Source organism: Aspergillus japonicus (assembly GCF_003184785.1).
Source record: "Aspergillus japonicus CBS 114.51 unplaced genomic scaffold BO86scaffold_49, whole genome shotgun sequence".
NCBI classification, from domain to species: domain Eukaryota; kingdom Fungi; phylum Ascomycota; class Eurotiomycetes; order Eurotiales; family Aspergillaceae; genus Aspergillus; species Aspergillus japonicus.
In genome coordinates, this window is record NW_020291686.1 from 39,588 (window position 1) to 57,209 (window position 17,622).

At 54.1% G+C, this 17,622-nt stretch overlaps 7 protein-coding genes across 7 annotated transcripts; 4 read left to right on the forward strand and 3 right to left on the reverse strand.

Annotated features, from left to right (window-relative positions):
* Positions 1-36: 36 nt before the first annotated feature.
* On the reverse strand, positions 37-2,553 carry BO86DRAFT_157898 (putative siderochrome-iron transporter). The gene is made up of 6 exons (XM_025666385.1): positions 1,943-2,553; positions 1,865-1,888; positions 430-1,804; positions 355-371; positions 229-306; positions 37-181 (listed from the first exon to the last, which is right to left on the reverse strand). Exons 1-6 carry the CDS (start codon positions 2,146-2,148, stop codon positions 94-96), a joined length of 1,788 nt encoding a protein of 595 aa, XP_025524980.1. The 5' UTR covers positions 2,149-2,553; the 3' UTR covers positions 37-93.
* Positions 2,554-4,793: 2,240 nt separating this feature from the next.
* BO86DRAFT_421033 (putative proteinase) lies at positions 4,794-6,969 on the forward strand (the record flags this gene model as incomplete). Its single annotated transcript, XM_025675252.1, has 6 exons — positions 4,794-4,898; positions 4,952-5,141; positions 5,196-6,446; positions 6,497-6,572; positions 6,620-6,680; positions 6,739-6,969. The coding sequence occupies 6 exons, from the start codon at positions 4,794-4,796 to the stop codon at positions 6,967-6,969; spliced, it is 1,914 nt and encodes a 637-aa protein (XP_025524981.1).
* A 593-nt stretch (positions 6,970-7,562) lies between these two features.
* BO86DRAFT_421035 (class II aldolase/adducin family protein) lies at positions 7,563-8,598 on the forward strand (the record flags this gene model as incomplete). The annotated part of the gene is made up of 3 exons (XM_025675253.1): positions 7,563-7,791; positions 7,869-8,176; positions 8,242-8,598. The coding sequence occupies 3 exons, from the start codon at positions 7,563-7,565 to the stop codon at positions 8,596-8,598; spliced, it is 894 nt and encodes a 297-aa protein (XP_025524982.1).
* Positions 8,599-8,678: 80 nt separating this feature from the next.
* On the reverse strand, positions 8,679-9,866 carry BO86DRAFT_343921 (U2-type spliceosomal complex subunit CWC24). Its single transcript, XM_025669166.1, has one exon. The coding sequence runs from the start codon at positions 9,822-9,824 to the stop codon at positions 8,751-8,753; it is 1,074 nt and encodes a 357-aa protein (XP_025524983.1). The 5' UTR covers positions 9,825-9,866; the 3' UTR covers positions 8,679-8,750.
* A 1,116-nt stretch (positions 9,867-10,982) lies between these two features.
* Positions 10,983-12,979, reverse strand: BO86DRAFT_276403 (PLP-dependent transferase; the record flags this gene model as incomplete). Its single annotated transcript, XM_025667270.1, has 3 exons — positions 10,983-12,427; positions 12,461-12,880; positions 12,943-12,979. Coding segments are annotated over 3 exons (1,902 nt in total), but the record flags the coding sequence as incomplete, so codon positions are not given.
* A 756-nt stretch (positions 12,980-13,735) lies between these two features.
* Positions 13,736-14,770, forward strand: BO86DRAFT_381544 (S-adenosyl-L-methionine-dependent methyltransferase; the record flags this gene model as incomplete). Its single annotated transcript, XM_025670773.1, has 2 exons — positions 13,736-14,236; positions 14,414-14,770. 2 exons carry the CDS (start codon positions 13,736-13,738, stop codon positions 14,768-14,770), a joined length of 858 nt encoding a protein of 285 aa, XP_025524985.1.
* Positions 14,771-16,218: 1,448 nt separating this feature from the next.
* Positions 16,219-17,293, forward strand: BO86DRAFT_367336 (cinnamoyl-CoA reductase; the record flags this gene model as incomplete). Its single annotated transcript, XM_025670147.1, has 1 exon — positions 16,219-17,293. The coding sequence occupies exon 1, from the start codon at positions 16,262-16,264 to the stop codon at positions 17,291-17,293; it is 1,032 nt and encodes a 343-aa protein (XP_025524986.1). The 5' UTR covers positions 16,219-16,261.
* Positions 17,294-17,622: the final 329 nt, after the last annotated feature.

Consider the following 17,622-nt stretch of genomic DNA (forward strand, 5'->3'; position numbering starts at 1 on the left):
TGGAAAAAAGGTCGGATTTGTACAGTCTAGCGGGAACATGTGGCAGTGTATATAATGTATAATTCAAGCACAATCATGGTATATCATTTCGGTTCAAGTATTGCGCGTCTTTTCCTCATTCAGGGTTGACGAATCGGAAGAGGTAGAGCTTCCTTTCCCCTGCATCAAATTGTGTCCGTCCCTAAAACATCATTAGCCGCGATCACGGACCTGAGTGGGTGGATATACCCAAGCTTCTTGTTTGGCAGCACCAGCGATAAGATTACAACTGGGGCAGAGAATGCCAGGGCCGCGATCGTGATGAGCCTGCCATGGTTAGTGCAAATCATGCATGAACACAATGAGACAACAAACCCCATGACATCAGAATACTACGCAAAGTTAGCAAGACGTGTTCGGGTTCGGGTAGTAGGCATAAGGAGCCCTCACAGCTCGATTGATTGCCACCCGTTCAGGGGACCCCCAAGAGGGCAATGTGCCCGTGATCGAATTGTACAGCTTTTCCACCTCGGCCTGGTTGACATCAGGCCCAAGGTGCAACCGGAGCTGGTGGCGTAATTCGCCCGAGTAGATCCCACCTGCGATGGAGGATCCGATCCCGTTGCCAAGGTAAGCTGCCAGCATGACCAGAGACGTAACCTGAGCCATCTCGGCATGAGAAACAGCGATCTGAGCGGCCACGACAGCCACTGTCTCGATGATGCCACTACCGATGCCCTGGACGAGTTGCACAATAATAAGCTCTGCGACCGAGCTTTTGTTCGTGCGTAGGCGGACCATAACCCCATATCCGACCATGCGAATCACTGCACCTGCCACGCCGATCCACTTGTAGGAGCGCAAGCGATACATAACCAGCCCTGTTGCCATACCTACCAAAGCTTGCATGACGCCATTGACATAGTACAGGAATTGCGCATCCCGCGCATTGAAATTGTGGGAGACCATTGACCACACGTACAAGTAAGTGTGTGTAGCACCGAAGCTGATATTGTCGACTGCAACCAGAATCACGGGGATGAGAACAGATAGGTTCCAGATGTAGTGGACTGGGACAACAGGATGCCGGGCGGCATGCTTCTCATATGGGTAGAGGCATGCCAAAATAATCGCGCCCACGGCAATGAGGGCATCCACCCAAGGCGCCTTCCACCTGTCTGCAACGGTGGCAGCCAATGTTATTGGGATCAAGATCAGAGAAAAGCCCCCACTGAGCAGGATTAGGCCGCCCAGGTCAATGCGTGAGCAAAACTCATAGATGCTTAGCTGCTCAGTCAAGACCAGTCCGGCCTTCTTGGCCCGCCACTGAAAGATAAGAAGGGTGGTGATGATGAAACTAGCACCAAAGGGCATCAGTATGGCAAACATGCCGATTCCCCATCTCCAGCCGATGCCATTGACAACACTGTCTACAATGAAAGCGGAAACCCACGGGGTGATCAGAAAGGGAACATAGAGAATGTTGTAAGCAAAGCCTCTCCATCGCATTGAAGAGAGATCTGACACAATGGTGGCGTTGAGGAACGAAGTGCCAGCTTGGCCAACAGAGTAGAGGACATAGCCGCCAGCGTAGGTATCGAAGGATTGAGAAGAAGCACAAAGGATGTAAGACAAAATGTAACAGGAGACAGCGAAGACATATGCCTCGCCGCGACCAAGGACATCGGATATCTTCGCGATTGGCGGTTTCGTGACAGCGGAGATGATGCTCGCGGCTGTATTTAGTGTCGCGAGCTTTGACAGCGCGTCAAAGTCCGATGTTGCAAAGTTGCGATAAGTTCCGACGGTCGCGTTGTCCAGTTCACTACGGAGTTGGAGCAGGAGCATTAGCAAAGAAACGCCAATGGTGATACATCAGACTTACTAAATGACCATCATCATCGCCAACCTGTTGCCGTCAGCATAAATCTAATCTTATCATTCCAGAGAAGGTATCACATACCCCACATAGAGCAGATACCTGCCCTTTCTTCCACCCACAGCTTCCGCGGCCTGGATCTTGGCAGCCCCAGTGCTATCCTGCGTGGCTGGTGTGGACTCCACCACCGTTATATCGATATCATCCGTCTTCCAATCCAAGTATGATGGGGAAGCCTGGATCTTCCCGTGGTTTTCAGGGGATCGAAAATACCGGCGCCAACGGGACATCGTGATGATAGACGTTATTCGCGAAATTCAGGGTCAAATGATACTATCCGCAATAAATGTTCACTCGGGGTTCGAAGAATGTCAATGGTTCCGGAATGCTGCCCAGCAAGTGCTATGATCCAGATGCACTTGTTCCTAGCTGTGAACCACACCTCAGCACGATCAAGAAGAGATTACGTGAACTGGAATCTGCTCAATAATAGCAGTAGAAAGTGCTGTGCCTGCTACCTGTAGACGAGGAGCGAAGAGAAAAAAAAGGATGATTCACCGGATGAGCCGAAGGCATCAGCTAATGTGACAGAAGCCCGGTGGGGGAGTCATTGCCAGCAAGGGAGTTGGAGCGGCGTCTCTCCGACCGTGCGGATCCTGGTGAAGATCGACAACTATGTGATCATGCTGCAAACATCAGCACGTTATCAGATCATTGCCAATTAGAGACGGATAACTCGGAGTAACTGTCCCTGATGAGGTGGATGACTGAATGATCAATGGATCATGGATTGCTGATAAGGTAGCCGTTTCGGGCAGTGCGTGCGGGGCAGGCCTTGGAGTCATTGCGGAGTAGACAAGGTAGACAATGTAGACAATTTGTCAAGTGCATCTGCATGCACATTTTTGGTCATGTAGAGGTGATTGAGCGGTTGATTGCAACTCCCATCGAGCTTCCTATCATGTTTGAGTTGCCATTTGTGATATCTGCAAGGTGTCGGGCAGTGAATGGCGACGAGTCTGAATCTATTACCCAATGGAGAAAGAGGTAGATGAATGACAGCACGTGATCTGGCGCGGGGTCGCGACGCGTTTGCTGACAATGGCAACTTGTGGTCTCTGCGCAGTGCTAGGCTACTCGGCGACAATGACGTCTGTTAAGCATCGATTTCGTCTCTTCGGAGCCACTTTTTCTCCTGACATGCGACTTAGTCTGCTCATTATGGCCACCGGCCTGAGTCACACATCTGAGACCGAAGAGGCGATGGAGTTGAAAGCTCTACGGCTTTGAGACGACACGAAAACAAGAGCTGTTAGCTCGCACTCGTTTGAGCGGTCGCCCTCTGTCAGACACCAGCCCAAATCGCCTGCAGAGCCAGCCCCCCTCCCCCCGTTCGCAAGCATCATTATGCAACACATGATGGTTAGGAACGATTGAGACGCTTCCACCCGTGGTATCAAGAGATCGTTATCCAACAAGTCTAGGTATCTAGTCGATGGACGTGCCCCCTCGCCTTCGAACCCCTTCTATCATTCGAGATACCTTGGCAAACGTGCCACGGCGCAGACCGCACGGAATTCCTCGCGTTCATACCACGAACGGTGGAGCGACTATCACTGCCTCGAAGCCCGAAACCTACACAATGCCACAAGATCTGCCTTGCCAAACGTCTCCAACAGGCGGGAGGCTTACCTCGACTTAACCCGCGGAGTTGGCATGGCTTCGCTTTCGCATGGTCTCGCTATGAAATACCACTAGTAGATGGGTCGTTCGAAACACAAATGAGAGACATTATGGCGCGTTGCAGACAAGGCACCAGTTTGCGCGAGATTTTCCAAGGCATTTGCCACAGATATAGTATCAGCTTGGGGCTATACCTGATAACCTCATCTGCATCAGCAAACAGTGGAACACGGTATCACTGAGGTGAAAAAGCTGGCTCCCAGAAGCTGGCGAGTCTGTCAGCGACCACATTGGGTTCCTTCACGCGTCAGAAAGATCGAGGCTATAATACCAGCCCGCGGCACCGACTGGGACATCACCTAGCGCAACGAAGAATGAAAACGCCACGTCGTTTGGGACAACGGAGGAGAAACTACAAATCACATGGTCACGACACTAAAGAGCGGGACTCATTTTACGGGTAGTGAATCCCTTGGCCTTCGCCAAGAGGCCGATCAAAGTCGATACTACCTGTAACAAACTCAGAACTTGTATAACACATCGCCGCAAGGGACATTAATCCGCAAAGTGTAGCAAACCGAGCCAAGAGCGTCTATTAGCGTCCTTCATGGACAAAGTTTGACAGCGCACATTCATACTTCGGACGAATCCCCTAATGTGACCCACTCCCCGGATGGCTATCGGACAGATAAAGCCGGTCGACCCATTATTGGGGGGGAGCGCAAATAGACGGCTCGGAGTGGTAGCCTGCCTATGTATGCTATGCACCATCACAAATTGAATGCGAGGGAGCAACTAGCGAATGACTGAGGGAAACTGGCATCCACCTGAGCTGCAATCGACGATAGCGGCTTATGTTAGAGGCACATTTCAACCCAATCCTGACAGCTGATCTCTCCCATTTCTGGTCATGATTGGAAATCTCTCGCTCTCCATTTGTGGGCCCGCTTTAAAACCTGCAGATGATAGATAGTGGCTTGCTTCAACCCTCAACAGGGAACCGGATGAAGTTTGCACCCTAGCCAGCAGTCTCTCAGCCAACGACCATGTCGACTGCGCATTTATCTAGCGGGACCCTCCTGTCCCGCCGGACATGTTCGATAATGATGTCGTGGTTGTCTTCAGGTCTTACAGGCTAGTGCGACCGATGGACCGTCTCAAAACTACCGGCATCGCAACCCCTCCGGACCAGCGGCTTCTGTCAACCAGGGCCAATGTAATTGCACGGTTGCGCAGCGCCAACTCTCTATGGATGCTCCTAGTGTGCGTCGCTGGGTATGCATGGTGGATTCTACCTGTTTCGACGCGCAGCAACACAACCATAGAGCTTTCACAATCAGAATTTACGTGGAGTAAGGTACGTAGATGCGCACAAGCTTGTATGAATCAGACGCTAACCAGAAAATTAAGATCACTCCATCCGCATCGCTGCAGTATCATGATTGCTTCGATGGATTCCAGTGCGCCCGTTTGGAGGTGCCCATGGACTACCATCGCTCGGATGGTCTCGGCCAGCGCTTTGCGATTGCCATCACTCGTCTTCCGGCAAAGGTGCCAGTAACAGACCCACGCTACGGCGGTGCGGTACTGGTCAACCCAGGTATGCTCTTTTCTCTACAATCTTTGACACATAGGCTAATCATGGCGGATACAGGAGGCCCTGGTGGTTCTGGAGTCGCTGAAGTGCTCATAGATGGGAGAAACCTGCAAGCCACTATGGATGCAGAGGCAGATCCCAGTAGTGAATTGCTCAGAGACAGCGTGCGCGACAAGTACTACGATGTGATCGGATTTGATCCTCGCGGGGTGAACAATACGACACCGGGCTTCAGTTGCTTTCCGAACATATTCGCGCAAAGAAATTGGGAGTTGCAGGTGGCGGCCGAAGGCATGCTGGGAAGCGCCGACGGCGCATTTCGCCGCAACTGGGAGCGCTCGGTCGCTCTTAACATGGGATGCTCGATTAACTTGTCTTCGCCATTTGAAAATGGAGATGAGGCCTTGGGAGAACACATTAACACGCTTCCGGTCGCTCGCGACATGCTGGAAATTATTGAGCGGCATGGGGAGTGGCGTGCGAAAAAAGGTGTAGAAGCACAGCGACAGCAGGATCGAGTCGATGGCTACGACCAGCACCAAAAGCTTGTGGCTCGGACGAAGTGGGAGCGAGGCCGAGAAAGACTGCTGTATTGGGGTCGATCATACGGGACTGTCTTAGGCGCGACATTCGCCACGCTTTTCCCCGATCGCGTAGAACGTGCTGTGCTGGATGCAGTGGTCGACGCGGACAAATACTATTTTGATGATGGCCTTAGTGCCATCGAAGATGCCGATGCTATCTTCGATCGGTTTGCGCAGTACTGCGACACGGCTGGACCAGAACAATGTCCATTCTATACCTCCGGTGGAGCACCAGCCATCAAGCAAGCGTATCTTGATCTGGAGGATACATTGTATAATGCATCACTGTCCGTCATAGCATCTCCTACTCGAGGTCCGGAACTTGTCACTTGGAGCGACCTGAAAAACATCCTGCGCCTGGCCATGTACCAGCCCATAGAGGGCTTCCCACCTCTTGCCCAGTTCGCAAGTGAATTGGCTCGAGGAGATGGATCAGGAGTGGCGGATTTGAAGAGCAGCGCTCGTGCTCCCTCGTGCCCTTCTGATCAGTGTGTTCAAGCCGGGCCATGGTCGGCAGTTTGCCAGGTGCCGGGTCAGAATGAGGCATATGCGAGCTCAGCGGTGCTGTGTACGGACGCAGTCTACCTGCAGAATACGGATGAAGCGGACTTCCATCGATACTGGAAGGCACTGAAAGAGGATAGTTCCATGATTGCAGATTACTGGGCTAGTCTCCGCATGGGATGCGTGGGGTGGAATATTTCACCCAAATGGCAACTCAAAGGTACGTCCTAGTGTTGCATGCATCTTCTCCATTGGTCTAATGTCGCATAGGACCCGTAGGAAGCAATACGTCCCACCCACTACTTCTTGTAAACAACATGCTAGACCCAGTGACACCTATGCGCAGGTGAGAGCACCCCTTGCCTCGTTACGACTCCTACTGAAGTTGCATAGTGCTCAGAAAATGTCGCAGAGGTTTCCTGGCTCTGTCGTACTGCAGCAGGACTCGGAAGGAGTAAGTGCAAGTCGCAAATCCACAACTGCAGAGGGTGGATAGAGACTGACAAGCGCAGCATTCTACTTTAGCTGCCCCCTCGCGTTGTGTCGACCAGGCGATCCGGAAGTATTTCCAAACGGGGGAGCTGCCACTGTCTGATACGGTCTGCGAGGCCGACCTGAAGCCGCTGATCGGCATCCCTACAGTCAAACAGGGGATCAGAAGCAGAAGCCAGAGCGATCGGGAACCGTACGAGATGCTCGAGGTAAAGTCGCGCAGTTTACACTGGGCGCGATTACCATTCTAGCGGATGTGATTGGGAGCCGCCGGTGTGGGCCTTGTGCTCCCTTATCATGGATCATGGATCATGGATTTGACCTCCACCTTCCTATCTCGCGCTTTCAAGGGGTTGTTGATGTATATATCGGAAACAACAACGATTGCACATCTCTCATTGCTGTGCCTTCGATCTCGTCCGACTATAATGCCTACCATGAAGATAGAACCAGTTTACAATCTTGGGCTTCACAATACTGCCTTGCTCTGGGAAAATTTGCCAACCTTCGCCACGTCAGACCTCGAACTGAATGATAAGCATTGATCAACCATGGTCTCGCCCCAAGCGTCCAGTGGAGACAATTCTCCGCACTCGACCCAGGAATCCGACGCGGAGTAGCCTCGGTCGCAGCCCATTATCGGTTGTGCTACCCCGCCTATGGCGGCAGCAGCACACCATAGTCAATCCAAGGGCGTGCGTGAGGTGTCACTGCATGAGCATATAATCTAGGCCTGCCTCCTTAACTCCGATTCACCATTCTCATACACTTCATTGCATTACATCCGCGCAAACAAACCAAATCTTTTTTTTCTCTACCATCCCTAAGTACACACACACTCACCATGGCACCTCCCAGCTCAACCGAGACATCCACCACCCAAACATCCCAAGTCACCCTTCAAACCCGCCAATCCTCCCAGGAGGACGGTATGGAAGCGGCAGCAGTGAAGAATCAGACCTCCCAATTCCCCAAGCCCCCTGTATTCGAAGATAAATACAAGGAACGAGAGTATCTCAAGGGCCGACTAGCAGCTGCGTTCCGCATCTTTGGGAAGAATGGATACGATGAGGGTAATCTTTCTTTACCTATTAACTTCTCTACCCTCTGCGTCTTTCTTCTCCCGCCATCAAGACTGATCTCCTTGCAGGTGTGGCCGGCCACATCACCCTCCGCGACCCTGTCGACCCCACCACCTTCTGGGTGAACCCGTTCGGCGTCGCCTTCTCGCAGATCAAAGCCTCCGACCTCATCCAGGTCAGCCACGAAGGCAAGATCCTCGACGGGGGGCCCGTCCGCCTGCTCAATGCTGCCGCATTCATGATCCATTCCGCAATTCATGCTGCCCGGCCCGACGTCCTGTGCGCTGCGCACAGCCACAGCATTTACGGGCGATCATTCTGCGCCCTCGGTCGGCCGTTGGATATCATCACGCAGGACGCGTGCGCATTCTACAACGTATGAGCCTCCCATAACTCGCTATGTGTCTCTACGACTCAAGCTAATTCGACGTCTGATCACAGGATCACGTCGTCTACAAACAATTCAACGGAGTCGTGCTGTCGGAGGACGAAGGACACAACATTGCGAAGGCGCTGGGGAACAAGAAGGCGGCGCTGCTCCAGAATCACGGCCTGTTGACCGTGGGCACGAGCATCGAGGCGACGGTCTTCTGGTTCGTCAGTCTGGAGAAGTGCTGCCATGCGCAGCTGTTGGCCGATGCGGCGGCGGCGGGGCGCGGCGGGGCGACAATCAAGATCGATGATGCCGATGCAGCGTTCACATACAAGACCGTGGGGAGGCCCGGGTCGGGGTATTTCAGTGCGAAGCCGCTGTTCGATGTGATCCATGAGGAGACGGGGGGAAGTTATCTGCAGTAGGCCTGATAGCATACTGTTTAAGGTTTATAGAGCAGGCTACGTCAACGGCACAAAAAATTTTTGACATGACTTATTTGTCGCTCAAGGCCCCTAATTATATTAAGACAATATCCTGGTCTCTATACATATATGCATATCATACAACCCACCCTCTACTCATCCTCTTCCTCCTCCTCATCCTCACTCAGCACCTCCCCATTCTCCTCCGCCTCCCTCCTCCGTTGCGCCTGCTTCTCCGCCTTCCTCTCCAACAACCTCTTCAGCTTCTTCGACGAATTAAACACCCCGTTCGTCGCCGCCCCGCAAGCCGCGCAACTCGGATCCTTCCGATACCGCTTCAACGCACACGCCTCGCAGAAATAATGCCCGCATTTCGTGACGATCGGCTCCGTATACGGCCGCTGGCAGATGATGCACGCAAACGGGATCTCCTCCAACTCGGCATCCTCATCGTCCAAACCTCTGCCCCCCGCCCCAGCATCTCCGCGCGCCCGATCTGACACCACCGTGCCGACCACCTTCTTCCCCTTCGTGACGGTCTCCCACTCCTTGTCCAACTCCCACCCGGCCTTGTAGTCCGACCGGTCGTGCAGGAACTTGCAGTTGTCGCCGAACCCACACCACCCCGTCAGCTTGTAGTCCTTGCACACGTCCGGCGCGTAGTCCGTGAACGTGGTCATGCGCACGTTGGTGGGCGCCCGCACGGGCCCCACGGCCTTTTTGGTGGGCGCGTCCGGGTTGCGTTTGATGAAGGTCTGCTGCGTCTGGTGCGCGAGGCCCTTGTAGGTTCCGTCGGGTTGTTCGGCGGTGGAGGTGGTGATGAGGGAGGATTGCGGGTGGCGGGTCTTGCCGAGGAGGTTGGAGGCGCTGCTGGTGTCGGTCTCGTCGTACCAGTTGGATTGTTTGGTTGCGTCGTTCGTGTCGGGGAGGAGCGGGGGCGCGGTGCTTGTGCTTGTGGATGCAGAAGGTAAATCGTTGGGCGTGGTGGTGCTGCGCGCGGCCGAGGAGGCGCTCACGACGCCGGCGTTCTTCTTGCGGCGCTTGATGTGCGTGGCTTCGTCGGAGGAGAAGTCGGAGTCGGAGGAGGCGCCCGAGGAAGCGGAGGGCGGCGTGGCGGCGCGTTTCTTGCGCAGGTTCGTTTGGGCTTTGGCGCCGCGCTTTTTGAAGAGGGGGGCTGGCGGGGCTACGGCGGCGGCAGCGGCGCTGGGATCTTGTGTGTCTGTCATTTTGAGGTGTTGGTGCTGGATGAGAGGATTGGGAGATGTAGCAGACGATGCAGTGGAGGTGCAGTGGTGACGGGGAGACGAGTTTCTTATCCGGCCATGGGAGATCCAGCCGGTGGCGCGGCACGTGATGATAGCGAGATCTCGGGGTTTGCGCTAGCACGGTTTGAGGGTCCTTGGTGACTCAGGCAGAAACTCGGCTCTTATCGCTAAGCAGTGAGTCTGGAAAGTTCGAGTGGCGAGGTTACTTACCCCTCTCTCCACTTGCTTGTACATCTGTTGATGTTGTACTTCGTGCTAATACCTTATCAGAAGCGGAATTGTGTGTTATGTCTTTTTTACACGTTTCTTTGCCCATCTATCAGATTTTTGCCTAAATCTCTCTCCTATTGGCAACCGGAATTGGAGAGAAACATATGTAGAAAGCCAACAGCAGGTGATCTTCATGCAATCAAGAACGAAAAGTTCAAAACCCAACACTGGCGCGATGCCTTCAGAAAAACGCATGCAAGAAAACGAGTCCAGCTTCTACAACTCAAAGTGAGTGAATGGTGCCTAGAGAGCGAGATCACAACCACTGTCAACCGTTTGAACTGTGACGGGCTGATCCTGGCTTTGACAACTATCCCAGCAAGCTCCGAAGCACTACTTCAGAGTGCTCAAATCATCAGGGCTTGGAAGCAACCGAACGGTTTACTCCCGCAGTACCAACGGTTGTTCTGCACGCACTGAAAGCGTTCCTTCGTTCCCCTCTCTCCACACCATCTTCACCACTGGACTCGTCCGCTCAAAGATCTCCGGGCTCTGTCGCTCCGCCGTGATAGCCACCGCTTTCATCCGCCCATATTGGACGATGCTCGCTTGCGCCTGCTGCTCTCGGGGCCCTAACTGCAACAGATACCACTGACGGTTCTCAGGAGTAGCAGCAGTAGCAGCATCCGAAGCCAGCAGGGCATTGGCACGCAGTGTCTCGGTCAGGGCCACCGGAAGAGCGCGACGTGGTGACTGCCCACCTTGCGACTCTTTATGGGGAATAATCTGGGTCTCTTCGGGCGGCAGCGACAAAAGCGGTCGATCGGATGGCGAGACATGGACCTCTGCCATCGGCTGCTGTTTGGGGAGCGTTCTCCATGCGGGAGAGATACAGTCCGCTGGGTCGAGAAATCGGGCCAGCGTGCATGGGACGCCGAGCGCCGCGGTGAAGAAAGCAACCAGATCTGGCGAGTGGAATAGCCGGAGCAGGCTGGTGCCGCCCCCGAGCCCACCGAGCTTGTTGAGGCTCGTTGCCTGGCACTGATAGAGATTGCCTTTGGGTGTCTGGACATCTCGACCGGGGTCATGCAAGGGCACAGCCATCGATTGCCGTAGTTTGGGGTTGCGCCGGCGCAGCGAATGGTGCACGCTAATGCGCAGGATGCCGTGCACGGCGTCTATCATCGGTTGGAGGAGTAGGAGTCGCGGCGCATGGCGGTGGTCGAGGGCGGAGCCTGTCTGCAGGTCGACCAGGCACCATTGTCGGTCCCACTGCAGTCCTGTCGAGGTGAGATGCCACGACTGCTGCGCGGGGATTGTGTATGCTGCGGCGCCATGGATTGGGTAGATCATCAAGGTGTGTACATGAAGATGCTTGGGAGTAGGTGAATTGGACGGAAGCGTTGGCACAAGCGGAGGAAAGGCGCCTGCTCCGAACAGATGATGCACGAACCCTACAAAATGCTCGACGTCGTTCAGGGTGCTCATCGCCCCCAGGCTCACGCGAATGATGCCGGAAGGCTTGTGCCCCACAAGCACGCTGCGACAGCCGCAACGTACCCCGGCCGTGTAGTTTTGAAACAACTCCCATTCATCCAGCTGGAGGAGCTTTGTGAGTCCGCCGGGGTTACAGACTGAGCCTGTGCGGAGGTGGATGCGGTGCTCGTTGGCCGCCTCTTCAACGTGCGAGAGCCGGAGCCATCGCCCCTCGTCGGAGCGGATGTTGAAGGCGACGATGGACCCCTGGGTCGTACTGTTGCCGTACTCCGCCGCTGGGTCTTGGTAGATCTCGCACAATTTGACGCCGTTAGGGTGGCGAAGGGAGGAGAGCAGCTGGTAGAGGTGTGCCGTAAGCCGAGTGGTGTGGTGAGATACGTGCTCCTGAGAAGTGTACAGCTGCTTGTGGGTTTTTAGGGCACACCCGAGAGCCAGGATGCTATGGAAGGGGACCGTTCCATCCTCAAGTATTTCGTGGATGCGGGATGGGCTCCTGGAATGCCAGGGGTGGTCGGAGCAAGTGACCATTTCAACCGTGCCTCCGCCAAAGTAGGGTCGCTGCACGAGAGCCTGGGCGGATCCCTTACGCACAATCAGCCCTCCCAGGTCGGGAAATCCGAATATCTTATAGAAGCTGACGGCGGTAAAATCGGGGGCTCCATCGGGGTCCCGGAAGCAGTCCAAAGACGCAGTGGGAGCGAGTGCAGCAGCATCCAGCAGGGTGAAGACCCTCTGGTGAGAGGCGTATTCCGATTGTCGGAGACGGCCCGGCCAATGAAGAGGGAGCCGTCGTCCGGTCATATTCGATTGTCCTGGATACGCAAACATACCAACCTGGAACGTTTTGGAGGTTTGTCCTGGACATCGATCGGTCTTGTCCCTGACGGGACTTGGCCGGATCCAGGCCTCGACTTCGCTATCCGACATGAAGCAGTGTTGTCCGGCATCAGCCAGCTCACGCAGACCCACAACGCTCGTGTGAGACTCGAGATGGTACCCAACCCAGAGTCCGGGCCCCTTGAGCGTCTTCTCAGGGCCATCGGAGACAGGCGGATGAGTGAGGCCCTCGAGAACCAGTTTGATTGCCGCGGTGGCGTTCATAACGAAGACCAGGTCGAAATGCTCTGGATCGGCATGAAAGAATTCCAATGTTTGCTTCCTGATCTCATCAACCCTTTCGGTGGATAGCCGGGAGGATCGTGAGTCGGAGTGTGGGTTTCCAAACAGATTGCTCGACATCTCGTTCATGAAACTCGTCAAAGCAGACTGCGCATAGAGAGTGGTACCAGTGTGATCCAGGTATGTCTCGTCTACACAGGTACGTTAGTTCACAAGTGGGGCATAAGGAGCCATGACAATCGTGAGTGTGTACCTCGAAGCATTGGATATTCCTTCTCCCTCAACGCGTCAGCATCATAGGGAATGATGTCAATTGGTTCTTCCATTCTTAGAATCTTTCTCTTCAGCAGATCGAAAGTGGAGATCTAGAGAGATGAACAAGGATGCAGATTCTGGTGCACAGACAAGGGAGGCTGAGTGGGAACGACTAGGATCTTTGAGCTTGACATCAGACCTGGCTCCATCTCTCGCTCTATATAGCCGACAGCGCGCCCAGTGATGTCAGCAACCACTGGTAGGTGGCCACCGCACCGCGGGGTAGTGTGAAAAGAGTTTCTAGTCTCTAACTTCCGGCTACCTTTGCTGAATCGACGGTGGCGATTCTCACTGGATATGGGCACTTGCAGAAACATTGACTCTGTTCTGTGGCAAGGAGGTCGGACGATCGTGTCTTTACTTCATGCGTTAGAGGCTCAGGAGGCTTAGGGCGAATGGTTGAAATCAGATTTTCCATTGATCTGCAACAGGTAGATGCACTTCGACAAGACTGGGACACCCTGGGGTGTGCCCCCAGAGTCAATTGGAAGACATCATCGGGGACCAGAAGCGCGAAGTCGCCGTCCAAGGAGATCCCACTTCCAGATAATACGAATGACGTGAATATCCGAGGTCCGTTGATAGCCAGCGTGTCTTGTAGACATATAAGTTGGCCCTTATTGACCTGTCACCTATCTTCGTCGGCATCAACAACCGACAGAGAACCACGAAGCAACAGTGTGATAATCTAGAGATACAACCACCTTTTCCTTCTTCCTTCTCATATCAAAATGACGCAAGCTGGTACCCCTCTTACTCAAGAAAACACCTCTCGACTATTCAAGCATTTCAGTGGTGAGGGACCGCCCGCCAACGACCGTTGGGCGGCCTTGTGGGATGCGGGTGACTTCCTGCCTTGGGACCAGGGAATTCCCAACCCAGCGCTCGTGGACCTCTTTGGCATTCGTCAGGACCTCTTGGGCGTCTCTGCCTTCATCGAAGACGAGACAGGAGAACGGCGTCGGAAGCGTGCCTTGGTGCCCGGCTGCGGGCGTGGCTACGATGTTCTTCTCCTGTCCAGCCTGGGCTATGACGCCTATGGCCTCGAAGTGTCAAGCAAGGCCGTGGACGAGGCAAGAGCCTGGGCGGACGAACACTTGGCCGATTACCCCGTCCGCGATGAGAGTAGTGGCCGTGGGAAGACCAGCTTTGTCCTAGGAGACTTTTTCTCAGATGACTGGATATCCCAAGCGGATGGCCATGACACATTTGACTTCATCTACGACTACACCGTAAGGTTATACCCGTTTTCCTCCCCGGCAACCCCAGTTCCCTTGACGTTAAATTTGGGTTTTATTTCCCCCGGGTTGCTGCAGGTCAAAGTGATGTCGCAACTAGCAAGCTCTATAGCGTGCTACTTGCATCGGATATTATGATGTTCTGCACACATTGTATCTTATCACTGACAGGAGAAACAGTTCTTCTGCGCCCTCAGTCCGGATCTTCGCTCTGCCTGGGCCAAGCGATACTGGGAACTACTTTCCACGCACCCCGAAAGCCTGATCGTCTGCGTCGAGTTCCCCACCACCAAGAAGTTATCCGCGGGGGGACCGCCCTATGCCTCTCCGTCATCGGTGTATCTGGCACACCTGGGCCATCCTGGGCAGGAGATCACCTATGACGTCGATGGAAGCCCCTCGCTTGGAATTGGCGAAGAAAATGCTCGGTCAATCGGGTTCTCCAGAATCGCTCATTGGAAGGCGGTACGGTCGCATGCGATGGGCAATGGCACGGATTGGGTGAGCGTGTGGAGGCGCGGGATGTAAGGAGGTGGGCTGGGTTACAGTCCTGACGCCTATCAATATGGATTTATTCTGTCGCGAAGATAGTCATTCGGCAGTTACTCTTAGTCGGAAATGCCAGTTGGTGAGGGTGTGATGTTTATTCCGGTTTTCTTTTCCACGAGGTATGCAGGAGAGCCATCCTAGTCCTCGGAACTTCAAAACCGAGAGATCAGATTCGTCCCCATCGCCGGAGGGGATCAAGCGAGGGAGGGTAGATGCATGCATGCATGCATGCCCGCCCGGAAATCGATTCCTTCGGGATTACCACATTAAGCCTGGTGCATAGGGGTGCGTAGCCAGGGTGTCCCAGCACATCCATTTCATACTTCATGGAGGAATACTAGTAATTGTTGGGTCCAAATGTAATGGGAGGTGAAGGGCACGGCTGCCCTAATTCGTTGACTCGACCGCACGACTAGGTAGCCATGTGTTGGCGCCCCGCGTCTACGATCTTGGGTTACAGAGGCTGACAGAAGTCGAGATTGGGGTCTTGAGATGAGAGACACCTATGCAATCCCATTTACGGCTATCGAACTTCAGTCAGGGACATCGATTTCCAGAAGGGCTGTTGTTTCGCATCTCGGAGTTGGGAACCCACAGACCCCAACAAGGGCATTGGATGCATCTGCGCCCCTTTTCATAAAGGAGGCGTAGCAGTTGCTGCTTTCTTCCACGACTGAAAGACAAAATTGGTGGGATTACGTTCACACGGTGCCTTAAGTAGAAATGATCTATCCGCAAACGTCAAGATTAGAGATAAGTTATCTGGTACAGCACTTGTGTATCAAAATATCCGAGACGCATCCCTTCCGCCCCAAGCTCACACTATTCCAATTTATCTTTTTTTTTCCTTTTTCTTTTTTCTCCTCATCTCTCTTCTCTGTGATTTCTCCACTGCCTGCCGATGATTCGCTGTCGATCGCAGTCTTGATAGATTTAGACATAGCCGAGTCGCAGACCCTACCTGCAGAGACGATGTGTGGTGTTTTCGGAGTCTGAGCCGAAGAATCCTGGCAACCTCATATGTACGCTCTCTACCTCGCTATACAATATCATTTGAGGGTTGCACTCCACGCGACCCATGATTTGGTATTGCGGCTGATGAAAAAGGCCAACATGGTCGTGCAGCAGCCCCATGTTCATTTCATCATAACCGATCTCGAATTAGCGCCAGATAAAGCTCCACATGGCGGGGGAATTGTTATTGTATGATCGTACATTGATCTCCATACAATACACAATGGAGCCAGAACTAGAAGACGCTAATTGTATTAGTGGCATTACCCCTCCTGAGAAACAAAGAGGCTGAGGCTGACGCTCTAGCTGCAAGGCACCTGCCCACCTAATGCCCCCGTCAATCGAGGATAAATAGGTACTCTTTCGCCAAATCTCATCTTCTGTTGGATTCATTGTTTCACACTTGACCAATATAATCTTCTTTTCTCACTCACTTCTCTCTTTTCCCATCACATCATGGCCCCCCTTGTCCTTCTCACGGGCGCCACCGGCCTAATTGGCTTCCGCGTCCTTCAAGAGCTCCTTCTCAAGAGCGACTACAACATCAGAATCACCGTGCGCTCCGAGGCAAAAGCACAAACCATCTTCTCCAACCCAGTAATCCAGGAGCTCAATCCCGGTGACCGACTGACCTCCATCCTTGTCCCGGACATCCTGGCGGAGCATGCATTCACGACCGCACTGCAAGATGTGTCATTCGTGATCCACACGGGCGCTCCGCTGCCGGTGCCTGGATTCGACCCTCTCACACAAGTCTGGAAGCCCACGGTGGAAGGCACCGCCAACCTGCTGAAGTCCGCCCTGAGCGTGCCCACCCTCACGCGGGTCGTGATCACCTCGTCGATCGTGGCCAACATGGCTCCCATGCCCGACCCCTTCGTCACCGTCAGCGCAGCCTCCCGCATCACCCTGCCCGGGACCCCCGAGACTTTCTCCAACGTCTTTGAGGCCTACGTTCTCGCCAAGATCACCGAGCTCAACGACACGGACGCGTTCGTCGAGCGCGAGCAACCGCCTTTCTCCGTGGCCACAGTGGCCCCCGGCTACGTCTACGGGCGCGACGAGCGCGTCCTCAGCGCCGAGGCGGCGGTCACCAAGGACAGTTCGCCTGGGATCCTGTTGCGCAGCGTGAAGGGGATCGACTGCCCCGTCCCCATCCATGGGGGCTACGTTCACATCGATGATCTGGCGGAGTTGTATCTGCGGGTGGTGCAGCGGCAGCCCGACGCGCAGACTCCATCCAGTTTCGGGGCCTGCGCCTTGGTCGACTACGCGGACGTGTGGCGCGTCGCGGAGAAGGAGTACTCGGCCGCCGTGGCGGCTGGCGTTCTCACGCGGGCCACCCTACCGACGCTGCCGATCGCGTACGATTCCAGTGAGACGGAGAAAGCTTTGGGAATGACGTTCCGGCCGTTTGAAGATGCGGTCAAGGATGTGGTCGACTTTTACTTGGAGAGGTTGGAGGCAGAGAAGGCTTCGAGCAGTTGAGGTGGCTGTCCGTGCCGGGGGTGTTATTTGTAGACTATGTAAGCAATATAGCAAAAGAAAGCATAGATCTGAGGCTAGAGTTGTGACCTCAAGTATTGATGGGTAAAGGATCTCCGAATCTCCGTGGACGGTCATTGTGCCATCGACGGAAGATCTTTAGGAATCGAGAAGCCCTTGATACTTCCCATATGTGCTCAAAAGGGGTTGCTAAAGAGATATGGCTAGCAGTCTTCAGTCCACTCTCATGGTATCAAGACACCTCCCATCAGTACATAAAATCATAAGGATAGGTCCGAAGGTCCACGCCGGATACCCACTATTCAAGTCAA